We start from the raw sequence: 17684 nt of genomic DNA, 5'->3' as shown, positions 1-17684 counted from the left end.
GATCTAACTTCGAGATAAAACCCCTATCCATTTGACATCTAAATGTCATAGCGACTTTTGGGGTAGTTTGCTTTCGGCAAAGGGGGACAAAGTCATGGGGTAAGAGGGAAGGAGGGCCCAAAACAGCCTCCAAGACCCTCACCATCTCTTCACCGGCTCCCCTTCCCCCCCCCCCAGGTCCTGTAAGAAGTTGGGCCCAGCTGGAAGGGATTGACCGGTAAGTGTCCAGACTTGACTCTTATGCTCAGGGTGGAAGCTCAACTGGATGGAGGAAAACTGGGCCCTGGTTTTGGACCAGGCTGGAGGGGGAGCCAGGGGTCTTTCAGAAGAAACCCTAACCAAGAGGGGAAGGTCAGTTGGGACCCCTGGAGAGGAGGACCCCTTGAAAAGTATAGAGAAGGCCAAGTGTGACAAAAAAAAAACCTTTGAAGTTGAGCTGATTTTCTTCCCTTTAGTGGGTGGCAGAGCTGAACTGGCTTTTGGAACAGGAGACAGGGCATCTGGGCAGGCCTTTACCAGACTCAAAAGACCCAAAGGCCTTCTTGCTCAGAACTTAGGCCCAAACTACTCTTCCTGGAGTATTTTCCAAAGGCTTTCCAACCCAGCTGGTTGAGTATCAGGATGGGGGTCCAGCTAAAGGCCACGTGAAGTTCCTGGGCCTCTCAGTCCCCTCCTCACGAAGGCCTCTCTCCTGGCCCAAGCATCAGTGGCCAAGCCAGGGAGCGAAGTGGCTTTGAGGGATTTTTGGTGGGCTTCCCTATGCCCTAGATTTATTGAAGATGGTCTTAGACCAGGTTGTGCCTGATGGTGGAAGAGTCAGACCCTCTGAGAAAAGACAAGTGGAGGGCACTAGAGTGGGGGGAAACATTTATTCGACTTCAAGGAAAGCTACAGACATACCAAAAGCTAATCACTGAGACAGGCCTGGCAAAGACAGATTTCACACATAGCACAGCATCCACTCGCTCACTACAAATGGTCTTGGAAGCGAAATGGGTGAGAGAGGAAGTGATTGGCCTGACCCAGACTATACCCATATTTACAGCATTGGGCCTTCTAGCCAGACCCACGGATTCACAGAGAAAAATCGCAAGACATTTTACACTTAGGATTATTTCTGATTCCATACACTTCCAGACTAGGCCTTGTGGGGCCTACCAGGCAGCAGGAGTTTAACCCTTGTTCTTTTACTCTTCTCTTCTCAATACCCACACCTTGACCATCCCTAGCTCCCTTCCCACCCTAAGGAACAAGCTACCTGAGCCTAGAGAGTGGGGGTGGGGGGGTTGGGACTGAAGAAGGATGAGGTGGGAGAAAAGAGACACAGAAGTGGGCTCCATTTCCCAGGCCAGCTCAGCTGGGCCCAGCACTATCCACTATCCAACCTCTACTGCTGCCCCTTATGGAAGTTTCCAGCAGAAACTCAAAATACAGCCATCATCCTTTTATAAATAAGTTAGAACACAGACGGGGAGGGAAGTCACATTAAACATGCGAATTTCTTTTTCTTTTCTTTTTCTTGGGGAAAGGAGCGCAACCACAGACACAAGGACATTCAGAAACACTGGCAACTTGGGGGGGCGAGCCAAGAGAAGTGGGGAGCACGGAGGGGAAATAATAATTATTATTATTATTAACAATAACAACAAGATAACCAGTCCAGGAGAGAGGGAGCCATGGGAAGACCTAAGACCAAACGAAAAATTGTAACACAGGACTGGGGTGTGACAGGCTCATGGGAACTGGTCCCCAGCGGGCAGCGGCAGTGCAGGGAAGATTGGAAGGGTTGAGCTGGGGGTGGTGCGGGCTCTCAGGCCTCCCAGGGCTCCTCCGGATGGGCTCAAGGTTGGAAGGCGCTGCCGGCTGTAGCCAGACTCATACTTTTCAGTTTGTTGTCTTTCTTCCACTTCATGCGACGGTTCTGGAACCAGATTTTGATCTGACGCTCGGACAGGCAAAGCGCGTGGGCGATCTCGATGCGTCGCCGCCGGGTCAGGTAGCGATTGAAGTGGAATTCCTTTTCCAGCTCCAGGGTCTGGTAGCGAGTATAGGCGGTCCGGGCCCTTTTTCCGTCTGGCCCAGTCATATCTAGAGCAGTTAGAGGAGAGCCCGGAGGCAACGTTATTCCGGTTAAAGGAGGGGGCACTGAGTGGGAGGGGGCGGGGAGCAGGACCCAGGCGTCCCCAGCACCCAGCTCACCGCAGCTCCCATCCTCCTCACCCCAGATGCCCGCATCCAGCCTCTATTTCTTCATCCTCCCCTTTCTCCAGCAGCCCCCACGTCTGACGGTAGTGAATGCTCCCGGCTTTGTCTCTGGCTCCTTCCCAGTGCCTCACCCTAGGCTGGGTTCAGGCGGCAGCTCGCCCGGGAGGGAAGAGAGCCGCTGCACTTTGCCCTAGAAAGCTCCGTTTATAGCCCATTCCCTGTTTGCTAGCAGCAGTCTCAAAATTTCGGGAATAATCAGGACCCTTCCTCACAATACACAAATCCCATCTTTCATCCTAAAGCCAGTGACTGGCTAGGTAAACAAAACCTAAGCTGAACCTGGTAACAAACTGGCTTTTTTTTTTTTTTTTAAATGCCTACGCCCAGAAAACGACACTGTTTGGCTCTATCTATGGAGCTGTGGGGACCCTTTCGGACACTTTTCCCTCTTGATGGAAAAAAGGGGATCTATATTTGAGGCAAAGCCAAGCTTTGCTCGCCCCCACCCCCAACACAGGGCAGGAATGCGGAGAGGACAAAAAAGAGATGGAGAATTACCGTGGCTGATGTGAAGCTTCCTCATCCAGGGGAATATCTGTGGAGTCTGCCCCTCGGGCGCGGCTGTAGAGGTGGCCATGGGCTCTGGTTGTGCCCGAGCCAGGCTGGGGCTGCTTAGCTGGCTCGCTGTTTCCTCAGGCTCAGAGGACGCGCTGGCCTCGTCTATTTCGGTGAAATTGGCGCTGGAGCTGGCTGGGGTCGCCTGGTCGGAAGGGGACGAAGCAGAGGGCTTGGCGCCGTGGCTGTCGCCGTTAGTGCAGGGCAGGGACTCGGGCGAGGACAGGGAGCAGCTGGACGTCGCCTGCCTGAAGCGGGGCTCCTGGGCGGACGCAGGGAAGGCGCGCGAGCTCTCTCCCACCGCCCCAAAGTGGCTGGAGGAGGCCGAGGAGCGGTTGACGCTGAGATCCATCCCATTGTAATTGTAGCCGTAAGAGCCGGTGTGCATGGCAGCGGGATCCCTGTAAGAGCCGCTCAGAGAGCTGCCACTGCCATAATTTAGCAACTGATAGTCCGGGCCATTTGGATAACGCCCCGAGAAGGAGTTTACAAAGTACGAGCTCATTTGGGTGATTTTGGAGGGCTTGATTTGTGGATCGTGGTCGTTATAACCCTGTGCTTCACGATTTATGATGTATTAATGAATTATAGCGATGCACTGTACTTCGTTTTGCTATGTATGCGGCCAAATATGGGGGGGGTTAGAAGGGGGATGGGGGGCGTTAGGGAATCACGTGCTTTTGTTGACCAGTCGTAAATTCTCACTGATGACCTCAAGAGGTAATTCATGCTCTATGGTTACAAATAATGACGATCGGAGAATCGTTAGGGCCGATTCAATGCGAGCCTCCGAGAGGGGGGGAGAAAGTGAGAAGGGGGAAAAACAGGGAGAAGGTTGACGTTGGCCTCTGAGCAGAGCGCGCCACCTCCCGGCGATTGACGGGAGCGCGGGCCGCAGGCCGCCATGGCGGCTTCGGCAACCTCTTTGCTGGCTCTGTGCAACCGCCAAGCCAAGAAAGAAACCCGGCCCGCAGCTCACCCACAGGGTTGACCCTTTAGGAAGATGGATTTGAGTCTTTTACCTACTTTGTTAGGGTACGGCTATCCCCTCTATTTGTGGCCTCTCTGATATTATCATCACCATTATTATTTTAACTCTGGATAATATGATCAAAGATGTAGTTGCTTGATCTTCCCTCCTTAGGCTTTGCCAGTCCCCAACTTGGGTAAGGAAATGGGGGGAAGGGTTAGAAGTTGTGTGTGAAAAACAATTATAAGAATTTTGTTAACTCAGCCAGGCCTGCTTCTTGGCTAGGCTGCGGCGGCGGCGGGTCCACAACAGGAGAGAGAGCCACAGGACCAGGCTGGAGGGAGGCTGGAAAAGGCAGGGAAGCTCTTCGGTCTCTTGGGCCCCTGGGAAGTTTGGATTTTTCCTTCTGACCTCTCATCCTTAGCCTAGGCCTAGAGGAACCGAGGTGGACAGGGACCCTAGAAGAGAAAGATGGTCGGCCAAAAACTAGAGTGACAACCGCCTTGGCGGGTAAGGTTCGGGTGGTAACTCTTATGTGGGAGTTTAGGGTTTAAACAGATCCCCCTTTAACAAGCTCGCCAGATGCCAGCTATCTCATTCAGAGACCAGATCCAAAGCCTTGTGTTGCTGGTGGCCAATAACTGGAGAATTTGCTCATCGGCCTTCCCGCCTTCCCTGGGAAGGGGTTCGGAAGACCGGCGGCCCCTTGCTGAGCTCGCTGGGCGGCCAGAGATCTCCGCAGCTGGGCCCCTTCTGCCAGACGGCTATTTTCTTTAAAAATAAAAAAAGGAGGGGGGAGAGGGAAAAGGAAGAAAAGAAAACGGGGCCCTGAAGCTTGCTGCTCGGGTGTGGGTGGCAGTCAAGAGAAAATGAGCCATTTTGGGTTGAGAAGGTGAGACTAAAGGCGCCATCACCTGGACCCCTGCCCTCGGGTCTCCGAAGAGCAAGATAAAGTCGGGTCCTTGCAGCCTTCTGCTGCCTGCTTCTCATTCTCTTCCTGGCTACCAAGCTCCTACTTAATATGAAAAGGGGCACACTGGAGCCTGTAGACGAGCTGTGGAGAGATGCCCAGTGGCCTCATTTTTCAGTCTCCGGAGCAATAGGCCGGGGATCCAAGGGCCAAGGCCGGCAGATACAGCCATGTGGGCGGGCCAAAGGCCAGGGCCCTTGGCTCGAAGAGGACAGGGAAAAAAAAAAAAAAACAAAAAACACTGAAGAGCGCCTCGACCCGCCCAGCTCCGTCTCTCCAGAGTTCTGGGCAAGAAGGCCTCAAGTGGCATCCCTCCAGAGTCTCACAACCGAGGCAAGCTTAGAGAACAAGAGGGAAAAAGGCTTTCTCCATCTCGCACGTCTGAATGGGAGAGGGAGAGGCAATTGTAAATTTAGCATCAGAGAGGCACAACCAACGCTGGGGCCTGGGAGGAGCGATCCCTGGCCTCTGCTTTTGGCTCCTTGCTTTTATCTCAACTGTAACTTCCGAACTGAGGCTGGAGGCTGGGAAGGCCCTGGGGCGGACCATGGTTCTTGCCTTTGCTGTTCAGGCTCAGGGGTGACAGGGTGGCTGAGGGCTATGGAGATGGGGGGAATGACAGGGAAAGATTGGATGTGACTGAGCTGCGAGTTTTCACATCTTTATTATTATCATCATCATCATCATAATCATTATTAATAATATTAATATTATTACCGAAGTATTTCACGTCCGGAGCTAAGACAAGACTACAAACACAACACATAGAAAATTAATAAAATAGAACTTTGTTTTCTTCTGAGGCTCCTCTTCTTCCTTCTAGGTAGTATGTGCTCCTTCCAGTGGCTTTGGGGAGGGGGTAGGAGAGACAAGTCTGGGGTTAGGGAGTCTTTCAGGTCCCTGCTGAGGGGACAGCGAATCTACCATTGAACCGTGCACGGGGGACATGGACGAAATGAGACTCGACAAGGACATGAGCATTCTGCTCTGCTTCCAGGAGACATCAAGTGAGTCCGATTCTCAGTTCACCAGAGAGCCTGATGAGGCCAAGCTGGGTTCTTCGGGGGAGGGAGGAGGCGCTAGGGTGCTGGGTGGGCATCCGCCAAGCGCCCAGGAAGAGCTCTGCAGAAGGGGGCATCCAGGCAAGCACTGGGCCCTGCCCATCGTGCTCTGGACAGCAAGTCCCCAGACTCCCTCGACCGCAGAGCCTTCTGGGGCTTTCTGGTGCCCTAGGTTCCCCCACAGACCTCTCCCTTCGCGTCCCCCCTCCCTTTGCAGCACCTTCACTCGGCTGGCTTTTCTTCCTCCTCCTCCGCACTGAGCTGAGACGCACTGAGCAGTTTGCTCTCCTTTTTCCACTTCATGCGCCGGTTCTGAAACCAAATCTTGATCTGCCGCTCGGTCAGGCACAGGGCGTGCGCGATCTCTATGCGCCGCCGGCGGGTCAGGTAGCGATTATAGTGAAATTCCTTCTCCAGCTCCAGGGTCTGGTAGCGTGTGTAGGTCTGGCGGCCTCGCCGACCGCTGGGCCCAAAAGAGGAACCTGTTACGAAGAGAGGAGAAACTGAGGCCTGGGGTCTCCACACCAAGCCCATAGCCCCTCCCCCACTAGGCCCTCAAACGTAAAGCTAGCCGGTCGGGAGTAGTCTTTCCCCCTCCCATTCCCTGGTCCCCGTTTCCTACTCCTCCAGCGCCCCCTCCAGATTCCCTCCTGGACTCCGAGGCCTGTGCTTTCTTTCTGTCTAGACTTTCGGTGGGGGGAGGGGAGGGGCACTTGGACTCCCACCTGAGCTTGGGGGAGGGGCTGGCCAGGTGTGCCTCCTACGAGCTGTATCTTTTCTTTCCCTTCCTTTCCATCCATCCATCCCTCCCTACCCTACTCGATGATAAATTCTGGCCCTTAATCCCTAATGACGTGGATCGATTCATAGTCCGCATTAACAGCCCCTCACTTTCGTGTCCTGCTAATGGACATCAATTGGGACTTGAAGCCGACAAATAATCCAACCTGAGACCCAGGCGCCAGTTTGTTCTTCTCACTCCCTCCGCCTGTCCTCTCTTCTTCCTTCCTTAGACTATACCACCCCTGAGGTAGTGTCTCACAGCTCCCTGGTCCCCCTTTCCCCAGTTCTCCTCCCCCAGCCCCAGGGAAACACAATCCAGGACCCAAGTAAACTGGCCCTTGCCGGCGTCATGCCACCCCTCCCCTTTCATGACGCACTCTAGTTTTTAATGGAGTGGTCTTTGGGAGCGGGGCACCCCCCACCCCTCAGATCCAGACAAGAGCTAGGGAGAACATAGAGGAAAACAAGACCAGAGACTGAATCCCCTAACCTTTTCCGGATCAACAATCCTAGCCTGACTTAAGTGGGGAGAGCCCACTTACTCCCCCTGCCTTACTGTGGAGCTGGGACTTTGCAAACTTTGCAACTTCTGCGGGCAAGAGGACTGATCTGGAGGCGGGGGGGGGGGGGCCCAATCTTGCCCTATCTGCTGAGATGCCCACCTAGTTCCCAGTGGGAAAATTGGGGTTGGGGGATGCTAGTTCTGTCTTTCTGCTTTCCGCGCCCCCCCCCCCACGGGACAGCGGGAAGTCTCACTCACTGTTGCACGAATTCATGCGCTGCATCCACGGGTAGACGGGCGTAGAGCACTTCTGCTCCTCGGTCTCTCCGAACACGCTCTTGTCCTGTGCGCAGTCGGACTTGCGCGGCTCGGAGTGGAACGGGGGCGGCTCGTCGGCGCCGGAGAGGGCGCAGGCCGCGTCCTTCTCCCGGTAGAAGGCAGGCGCCGGCCCATAGTCACAGGGCGCCGCCCGGCCGTAGCCGCCGCCGGCTGGTGGGTAATAGGAGGACGCAGCAAAGCCCTTGTCCTGGCCGGGTCCCGGCCCGTAAGGCGCGGGGTAGTGCCGCAGCGGGTCCGCATAGCCAGACGAGTAGAGCGGCAGCTGGCCCAGGAAGGACTCCTGCCCGCTGGCCAGAGTGACGGGGAAGGTGGAGTTCACGAAATAGGAACTCATCGAGAGGGGAGGCGCGCGCGGCCGCTGCTGCTCCGCCGGGTTTATGATTTGTTGTGTTTTATAGTCCGAGCGCCGCGCCTATTAGTAGTATAGGCGAGATTGGGTTTTAGCTGAGGGGGGATGGCGAGGTGCCAGTGAGGGCCAGAAGGAAATACAACCATCTGATCCAACACTGACCAATGGCAGAGGCAGGAATTGTCAAATAGCACCCAGGAGGAGCGCAGCCTGCACGAGGGACCCGCGTACAAACCTATCAACCTTTTCCCCCTCCTCTCTCTCTCTCTCTCTCACTCTCTCTCTCTCTCTCTCTCTCTCTCTCTCTCTCTCTCTCTCTCTCTCTCGTCTTTCCACAACGCGCCCTGATCCACCTACGTTCGATCTGTGAAAGAGATGTCTGTGCTTTTGAGGGAGGAGGAAGCAGTTAGATGAAGATCATCCCATTCCCCAGTGATGAAATAAATACACCCTCCCCCCACCCCACGCAGGAATAGGGAAAAGTTAATTGTGTTTTCAGAAAAGTTAACCCCTGCGTTGCAAGGGCCCGTTCCCTCAAGGGAGGACTGGGTAAATATCCTCGAATCTCGTTGAGAGAGAATGAAGGGGGAAGGTCTGTTTCTAGGGTTTTGTACTGGTAAGGGGGGGGAGACGAGGACAGACTTGTCCGCTTATTTGCTTCATTTTAGAAACAAGGCAAGAAGAAACACCCTCCTTCTAAGGTTTGGAAAATCGTTTATTGTTTATCAGGTCTGTTTCCCCCTTTTAAGTTTAGGTTTATTGTATCCCGACTTCAACCCAATTCTCCAGCTCAGAGGAGGGCAAGCCAGATCCTTCTGCCTAGAAGACCCAAAAGAAGGAAATGCCAGGGATGTGTGAGCCCAGCTTCTCCCTCTGGCTGCTCCTGAAGCTATTTGCTTCTGGCAAGCCTTCCTTATGCCCAACACAGCTCAGCCGTCCTAGCTGCAGTCATGACTGAGACTGGGGCCCTGGAGAAAGAAACTAGTAGTCCTTAAACTTGGTGATGAAGAGCGAAAGATGAAGGGGAAACCCCAGCCTAGGTAACTTTACTTATTTTCATCTCTATTCTTCCTGCAACCCTTGCTTGGTCTCCCCTCCTCTATCCTTATCTCTCAGGCCAAATGATGTAGCAAGAATCCCTGGCTATACAGATTTTTAGAACCAAAGATGCTCCCATAAATCTAGATACTGGGGAAAATTGTCTTAGAAATGTTGAGTCTTCAGACCTCGTATTGGATGGAGACTGAGAGCCTCCTCTTTTTCCTACTCTCTTTATAAACTGGTGCTTCCCTTTGAAATCCCCATCCCAAGACTTGGTTTAGATTTGATTTTATAAGGAGAGAAGGCTGCTAGGTCCTCCTAGGGACTTAGAAACCATCTTCCAACCATCAACCTGGCATGCCTGCTCTAGCTCTAGACACCCACAACCTCCTGTCTCCTAGCCACTCTACAGACCACCTCCCATGTCTCCTGTTTGTATCACCTTCTTAGCTGCTGGAAGGACTTGGGAGTGGAAGAGAATATCTATGCTCTCTTCCTCTCTCATCCAAAGAAAATAAGGACAGATCCCAACCTGGGGGACACAGGGTATTTCTGACATTCTAAAATGCACACCAGGGCAAACAGTGTATCCAACCTGAAGACAGGGAGGATTGGCTGTAAGATGGTGCCTGAGGTCAGGCCAGGTTGACCCACCTCTGCCTTGCTCTTTGGGTTCCTTTTTGTGAGCCAGCTCTGCCCACAGTTAATAGGAAAGGGCTGAGGATGGGTGATCAAGAGGGAGGATTTATTTGGCTGCAATGTGGCCTCTGAAGTTCTTTGAACTCATAGCAACTGCTAGGCCGTCCCTTTGTAGCAAAAATGACCATTCGGGGGGGGGGGTGTCTCTCTTATCCTCAATCCAGTGGTGGTGGTGGGGGGCGTAAAAAGAAGCTCGAACCTCCTAGTGGTGAAGAAAGCAGCAGTGCTCTCCAGTCTAGAAATGCTGGGCCCATGCTGAGAGAGGAATAGGAGCTATTTCATCAAGGCAACAAGGCACGGAAGGGCCCTCCCCCTTTCTTGCCACTGAGGCTGGGCCTTGGGCCTCAGCCTTTCTCCCTGATCATCATAGGAAATACAGTATAGTTGTCCATGTAAAGTATGGTCCAAATAAGAGGAGGTTTTCTCTTGTGATAGAGGCGGGAAGATAATTGCTTTATTTATCCTTTAGAGCAGCAGCCCCTGAATTAACCTCACCTCCTCAGGTTGCTTGTCTGAAGATGGAGCCACAACGGCCAGGGCCAGGGCGCCTGGAGTCGGGCATGAAAGGAAATAGCGCCTCATCGCTCTTATCTAAGCCCAGAGGTATTTATGAGCGTTTATTCATCTGATCCGTTTGTTTGGGAAAAGGAGCAGGCAGGCAGAGCTGGGCCAGAGACCGCCTGGTTTCTGGAGCCAGATCTCTAAGGATCTGCCTGTGGTTCTGTCCACCTCAGTTTGTCTGTCTTCACTGGGAAATGCGTAGACACACAGCAGGCACCAGCCAGTTCTCCATTAGGATTGCCGCCCCCCTCACTCACAGAAGGAGGGATGTAAATATATACCAAGTCTTGAGTGTACACATCAGTGGGATTGTCCTGATACCCCACAGGCAGGATTTATAATTGTGATTTTCTGTGCTTTGAGTCTGCAGTCCCGTGGGTAAGCATGCACATTCCAGCTCCCAGAGAAATGTTGCTTAAGTCATTTTCAGCTCAGGAGAGAAAATCTCGGGAAGGTAATCTTAGGAATGCCAATGCCATTTGCCTGCATGAGGAGGTGGTGTGACAATATCTAAGATTCCTATTTCTCTGAGATAGCTTCCTCCCCCCCATTCTTGGGTAGTGGGTACCTTCTCCTGTTCCACCCTCAACCTTACCTAGGATGTGGGGGGGGACGAAAATTCTCTCAAACCCCATTCCCCCCCCATTCTGATTGTCTGAAATGTTCCCCAGTAGTGCAATGTGATGGCGTCTACAGATTGGAAAAGGACTCTTTATGTGGACACTCTGCCCTAAAATCGACTAGTCCAAATCGTGAGGTACAAAGACCTCATTTCCATTATGCAAATGATCGGCATCCTCTCTGATCTTCTAGGAGGAGTGGGCGATCCTTCTCTCCCTCCTCTGTTTCATCCTTACCCTAAGAGCTCCGAAGTGGTTCAAGCCCTGTACTAGCCTGACTTCTCCATCCCTATGTTTCCTCCTGGTTGCCAAAAGAAAAAAAAATTTAGGAGGGCCTCAGACCTTCCTGTCAGATCCCTCGGGGCCTCCTGCAGAGCGAGCAACTCACTAAGCCGGGTCTGGCCTTCTAGCCGCCAGAAAGTCACTCTTAACACAGGGAGAAAAAAAAAAAAGCTTAAAGATTTGCTCTAGAGATCTCTAAGGCTCCTGGAAGCAGCTATGATGTGCGCCCCCAGGACTACACAGCCACTAGACCCTCAGCTTCCAGCCAGAACTTAGTAACACCTTGCCCAGCCTGGCACCGCAGGCAATTTCCTGGAGCAGCGTTCCCCCCCCCCCAAGAACCGGGGCCACCGCACCTTGAAAGGGGCGGCCAGAGCTTCCTCCAGCAGCATGAAAGACCGAGCTAATCAGTAACCGGTGAGACAGGGGCCAAGACTCCAACGCCGCAGCGGAGGCGCGCACCCCGCCCTCGCCACCCACTTCTGGAAAAGCGGTTCCGTTAACCGGGTGTGAGGGGTCCGGCAGGACAGGAAATTAAAGTGGTTTGGGTTTTTTAATGATTTCTCCTCACTCCCGATGTTCTACCAAAGCTTTTTTTTCTTTTTTCTTTTTTTTTTTTTTCCGTCGATTTCGCTTGAAACGGTCGAGAATGGGGGAGGGGACCAACACTCACTTGCAGACACCAACAGTTTCCAGAAAATTCAGTTCAACTCCTTCACCACGGACTCGCCAGCTTAGGAATTGGCAAAACCCACAAACCAACTGGAAGAATACAGACTGGGTTTGTCTTTTGACAACCGAGTGGAACTGCTTGGTAGGCGCCTCCCTTGACGGGACCCCCTCCCTCCCTCGGCAGAGAAGAAAACTAAATAAACCTTGAACAGATTTGGCCTCACATCTCTCCAGCGGCCCCCAATCGTGTCTCGTGTCTTAGGTGGTGAGGAAGGTCGTGAGTCTGAACCCTCAACCCTTTGGCTCAGTAACCCCTGTCCGTCCGTGGGTTACAGTATTACTCCTCTAGACTTCCTTTAACACTACCAGCCTTCAGGTTTGTGGCTGGGGTCAGTGTGATGGGGTCTGCAGGAGACAGGAGAAGGTTGAGGATAATGTGACAAGAAACTCATTCCGCCTTCCAATCTACACTCGGGGACTAAGATGCAGTAGAGGACATCAGCGTGGTCCGGTATCCCACCGAACCGTGCTACAGGGGCTCAAAGCAAACCCGCAGGGCTCGGAGAGTGTCGAGCGATTTGCTGTGCCAAAGCCGCCTGTCCTCGAACGGACGGTAGATGGCAGCAAACTGCATAATTTGGGTCAGAGGAAACTGTCTAAGGGACGATTTATAACCCACCAAGACTACAAGGGGAAAAGACCTTTAGTTTGAGTGGGTTTGGGGGGTATTTTCCCGCCGCAAACAGGATCCGAGCGTCCTAGATGTTGGCGATTAATTTCGCTTGCTAAGAAACCAAGGTCTCTCAGTGAGGCCGGTTCAGGCCTGTGTCTAGAGCTTTTTATCTGGGCCCCCAGGGAACCCCAGTCTTGTGCCACAAGTGGCTGCGTTTCCCTTTCCTAATAGCTCAGGAGGCCAATGTACCCACAGACTCTTCCAGAACACTAAAATCCCAGACAACCTGGGACCTGAGCCTGAACCATCTGCACAGGCTCTTAAGAAACAAGAGGACTATACTATCCTTATTCATGCAAACCAAACGAAACCACAATGTCTCCTGTCCTTCATTCATACCCACAGTCACTTATCTCTCTGCCACTGATAGCTTCTCTGGGGACCTTTCGTCCCATTTCTTAGTTTTCACCAGTCAGCCTGAAGCCCATCTAGCCACTTTAGGAATCCGTCTCATACCCAGGAGATCTCCCCCCCTCCCCCACCCCCACCTCCAGGAAGCCAGGGAACAAAAATTGGGCGGCGAAAGACAGGACTTAGCTTTGAACTCAGGCTCCAGGAGGCTTTTCCCAGATCACACCATTGCATTCTTTAGTTAGGTTTCCTTTCTGTTTTGTATCCCACCCCTCCCACCCCCACCCACCCAGACACACACACCAAATAGATTTTGTGCACAAGCCTGAAACAACATTGCTAGAAGTCTCTTCCCAACCGCGTTTAAATCCAGGAAAGTTTGAAATGTGCCCATATCAGAGGTACAATTTTCTCCACCAAAATCCAGACATTCTATACCAATAAAATACACATTGTAACAAGATCAAATCACACAGAGACCAACAGACTATAACCTACCGCATTAAAACCACAAAACTCTCTCCCTGCAGGCTCCCACCGGCTGGCGGGAGAGGCAAGAGACCGGTGGCAAAAGAGCTGCGAGGTCTTCGGCTAGCTTCCCTTGCTCTGGGTTACTTCACCCACAACCCTTTATTTTCAGAAATGTCTCCGAAGGAAGATAGCGAACATTTCTCTGTGAATTGTTCTTTTTATATCACTCTAGACGCCTCTTCGCCCTCGGCTGGCCTCTGCGGAGATTCCAGGCCCCACAGAGACCAGGACTTCCCTCAGCGCCACCGCCCCTCGTGCCAATGCAGCCAGGAAATCGCCATTACCCACACTGGGCAAGAGAACCGCACGGGGGGGGGGCAATCGCGGAGGCCAGGACAAGGGAGAGATGGAGGGAGGTGAGCACAAACCCACAAGGGCCAGAGCGACTGGCCAGCGTGGCTGTAGCCCACACACACACCCCACCCTCGCTTTTGCAGACCCCTCGCTGGAGATCTCTCCCAGCTAAAAAGGCAACATAAAACTGGCCTCATAGGCCCCTTTCCGTTCCTCCTCCCCATCTTCCCTGCAGCCGCTCCCCCTCCAGGAAGCAGCCACCCCTGTCTCTACTACAGAATTTCCTGGGAAGCCTCTCCCAGCAGCGCCCAGAGGTGGGGTTCAACCAGGTCTTGAAATGGGGGGAGGAGGAGGGAGAAAAACCTAGGCCCCACCCCCTGCAAAAAAAGGATGCAAAAGAATAAGAATTGTAGAATCTTCCTTACCTTTGCAGAACTTGTGGGGTTTTGCCCTCCTCCGGATTCAAAAGGATGGGGAGGGAGGGAAAAAGGAGCGTTCGATATCTTCTTCAGCTTCCAGATAAAATTGTCCCAACCTGAGAGCCGTCGTTTCCCCTTCTCAGACTTGAGAGAGAGGTTGTTTCGCTTTTCTGACATTTGCATAGAAAATGGAGTAAGTTCTGGCTTTGAAAAATGATATCAGGCTGCAGTCCTGGGCAGATTGTCCATTTAGCCTTCATGATGACTAAAAATCCCAGATCAGCAAGTAAATTAACTTAAGAATCAAAATTATTTTAGGTTCTCTCTTTTGTGTAATTCCCACCCCTCCTTCCCTCTCTCAGCCTTCTCTCCTCTCCCCCCTCTCCTTCTCTCTCTCTCTCTCTCTCTCTCTCTCTCTCTCTCTCTCTCTCTCTCTCTCTCTCTCTCTCTCTCTCTCTCTCTCTCTCTATCGAGCTGATATTGAAGTATAAAAATATCAAGAGGCTGGAGCCCTGAAGGACGCCAGTGCTCCGACCTAGGTGTGGTGTCCAAAAGAATGCTGCATTATAACCACCAGGGAAATGATAAAAAGTTCATGTTCACGATCGCCCGGCCACATGACCGGCGCCGGCCAATCGCTGGATTCAACCACTCATAAACTTCTATCACAAAGTTGTAAATTTTCATAAAACAACAAGGAATTTATTGCATTTCTTCATGGCTGCTCCACCAGCAACCCTTTTCTCCGTCGCCATCTTCTTTTCTTCCCCTTCTCTTTTTAGGGAAACCCCAATCTGAGACAGGCTGAGATTTGGGGTGCAAGAATTCAGGGTTGAGAAGCCATAATGGTTCAACTAGAACCGGGGTTTTCTCTGGAACCTCCACATTTTTTCTCAAGAGCTCTGTCTGTCTTTTATAGTAAAAAGCCCCCACCCCACCCCCAGTCTTCCACAGGGGAATGTTCTGAGGTAACAGGAAGGTGAGGCCAAAGCAGCAGCCTGTGTTAGGAGCTGCTATCTGCTTTGTGACAAAAAGAAAGCTCCTGTACCCCTTCTCCTCCTCTGAATACCCCCACATTCCTAGCCCTAGAGACTGTGGGGTTCCCCCACCTGTGAGGTTTGCAGCATTGCAGGTGTGGTATGGGGGCGGGGGCGTCAGTCCGCAGGGTCTAATTTTTGCCTCAAGAGGGAAGGTGCCCTGGATGGGGGCCAAGCTTGATAGTCTAACAGGCAGATTCTCCACCTCAGCACCTCAGAAACTGGGGGAGGGAGAAGACAGATCACTCCCGCCCAAACGCCTGCTTTCCAGACCAGGTTCCCCTGTGCTCGCCAGGGGTTGCAGCGGTCAGTTCAGGGAAAGCCGCAGGTTTTAAGGGCTTTTTCTTACAAATTGAAGCTGCGGGTTTTAAGGGCTATCTCTTACAAATTCAAATTAAGCAGAATTTTCCGGAAACCAATCACCTTTTTCAAGCCCTTTTGGTTTAAGATAACGTTCTTTAAACAATTGAGGGTTTGTAAATGAATAAATATTAAAAACCAGCACCCCATGTCTAGGTGTAAAGACACTATCGGTTAGGTTTTTCAGCGATGAAGGATTTATAAAATCCTTGATTTTATTTTAACAATAACTCACTTCGTTTTCCTAGACTTTCTTTAAAAAAACAAAAACAAAAACGAAAACATTTCAGGTTGAGTATCCGGTAACCAAACGCAGAAAACGAAATAATCCCCCTTTTTAAAAAATTATTTTTTTCTTCTCTCCCTCCCTCTCCTGTGTGTGTGCTCCTCAGAAGGTTCCAGGTTGGCCGTACTCAGGAGCAGGCCGAGCCGCGCAGAGGAAGCACTGGCGGCCGGTGCTGCCAGACTCACTGCGTCCACCCACCCCAGTCCGGTAAACTCACTGTCGCTCTCGGGAACTGGTTTTCCTCCAATTTTAAAATTTCATGTGGATGGCCCATGCCAATTTAGAATGAAACAGATTTAAATACATAAAGTACAAATAAATTGAAATAAAATCAAGGCATCTGACAAAAAAATGTTTGCCGACTAAGTGGGAAAATTGTGAGCACCCTGGCAAGTAGGTTGTCCTGGGGAGGCTAGGAGGCCTCTACTTGCTGGTCTGGCCTCTTCCCAAACAGCCTCAGATGCGGGATGGGTGGGTGTTCACCCTTCGCTTCCCTTCCAATTGTTTTTGAAGGCCTACTACTGTTTTGGATCACTGTACTTGTGGCTGGTCACTAGGCTCATATTTCATAGTTTCAGCTAAAGGCCTGGATAGGAGAAGGTGTTTGTAAAACTGGAAGCTTTTAAATTGGGGCAGGGAGGGGGTTGTGTTTTGGGCCTGTGTGACCAGAGTATATGGTCTCATGGATGTATTTACTTAGGGGCAAATGTGACTCTGTTTATTATCCAGTGTGTGAGTGTACATTGGTGTCTGTGAGTGACTGTGAACATGTGTTTACTTGTGAGTGTGTATGTGAATGTGTGTGTGTGTGTGTGTGTGTGTGTGTGTTCTGGGCATGGAGCCGGGGACTGTGTGAAAGCAAGACTGGATGTATATGAATGTCTGTATGACTATGAATGTCTGTGTTTATTTATGACTGTAACTGTGTATGCACTTGTGTGCTGTCAGCTTGTAAATATGGGAATTGTGTGTTTTGGTGAAAGTATAAAGGAAGTGTGTGTGTGAGAGATGTTGGGGTTCATTAGTTGGCAGTCTCTATAGCAGGGGCATCTGGAAAATAAAAGCAAACCCAGTACAGACAGAAAAAGACCAGCAGAGGGTCTCTGGGTCACCTGCCCACTACCAACCCTTACACCCTCCCAGCCAGAGGAAGACAGTAATAAGCATCTGTTGATATTTAATTTTGTTTTATTTTCCATCCTTCAGATATACAGAAAGAGGCTCGTGGATAGGAGCTAGAATCAGCAGCCAAAATGCACCAGACGCAGAAGCTAGTGGATCCTCGGGGCTCCATACGGCCCTTCTAGTACTGCTACTGGGATGTATGGGGTAGGTAAGGAACCACACTAATCTGTTCATCTGGAACCACAGTTCACAAAGACAGCTTCAAAGAGGGCCTACAAAACAGCAAGATTTTACAAAGACCTTACTAGCAACATAGAAAAAGGGAGGCACATTCCAGAAAGCCACAGAACAGGTAGATAATGTCCTTCCCATACTGTACAAAAACAGACAACACACTTTCCCATAGGTAGTATTTTTTTTTTACAGTGTTAAGAAACCCAAATTTCACCCTTCTCTTTCCTTATTATTTTTAGACCTCTTCATTTAAATAGTTTGCCCCTTTATTTGAGTTTCATGCTTCAGTTCCCACAATTGGGTTCTCCCTCTCTTCTCTTTCCTCCTCTTGGCTTTCTCTGTCCTTCACTCTTCCTCCTCCTCCTCCGCTTCCGCCTTGTCCTGGCCAGTGGTTCCCGGGCCTGAGGTTTTGTTCTCCTTTTTCCACTTCATGCGCCGGTTCTGAAACCAGATCTTGATCTGTCTTTCGGTGAGGCAGAGCGCGTGCGCGATCTCGATGCGCCGCCGCCGAGTCAGGTAGCGATTGTAGTGAAATTCTTTCTCCAGCTCCAGGGTCTGGTAGCGTGTATAGGTCTGGCGGCCTCGCTTTCGGTCAGGCCCTACACACAGGATTTAGGAGAGAGAGGGAGAGAGGGAGGGAGAGAG

At 51.5% G+C, this 17684-nt stretch overlaps 3 protein-coding genes across 3 annotated transcripts in view; all 3 read right to left on the bottom strand.

Annotated features, from left to right (window-relative positions):
* Window positions 1–852: 852 nt before the first annotated feature.
* Window positions 853–3794, bottom strand: Hoxb5 (homeobox B5). Its single transcript, XM_021211384.2, has 2 exons — window positions 2764–3794; window positions 853–2088 (listed from the first exon to the last, which is right to left on the bottom strand). The coding sequence occupies exons 1-2, from the start codon at window positions 3323–3325 to the stop codon at window positions 1841–1843; spliced, it is 810 nt and encodes a 269-aa protein (XP_021067043.1). The 5' UTR covers window positions 3326–3794; the 3' UTR covers window positions 853–1840.
* Window positions 3795–5405: 1611 nt separating this feature from the next.
* Window positions 5406–14552, bottom strand: Hoxb6 (homeobox B6). Its single transcript, XM_021211385.2, has 4 exons — window positions 14533–14552; window positions 14004–14262; window positions 7365–7857; window positions 5406–6303 (listed from the first exon to the last, which is right to left on the bottom strand). The coding sequence occupies exons 2-4, from the start codon at window positions 14178–14180 to the stop codon at window positions 6044–6046; spliced, it is 930 nt and encodes a 309-aa protein (XP_021067044.2). The 5' UTR covers window positions 14181–14262; window positions 14533–14552; the 3' UTR covers window positions 5406–6043.
* Window positions 14553–16850: 2298 nt separating this feature from the next.
* The window catches only part of Hoxb7 (homeobox B7), a 3706-nt gene continuing 2872 nt past the window's right edge, over window positions 16851–17684 (bottom strand). The window contains exon 2 of the mRNA XM_021211568.2: window positions 16851–17638. Coding sequence (XP_021067227.1) covers window positions 17385–17638 — 254 coding nt within the window. The 3' untranslated portion in view covers window positions 16851–17384. The remainder of the gene's footprint in view (window positions 17639–17684) is intronic.

Source organism: Mus pahari, chromosome 14 (genome assembly GCF_900095145.1).
Source record: "Mus pahari chromosome 14, PAHARI_EIJ_v1.1, whole genome shotgun sequence".
NCBI classification, from domain to species: Eukaryota; Metazoa; Chordata; class Mammalia; order Rodentia; family Muridae; genus Mus; species Mus pahari.
Note: the sequence above shows the minus strand (reverse complement) of the source record. Positions and strands in the feature narration are given on the sequence as shown.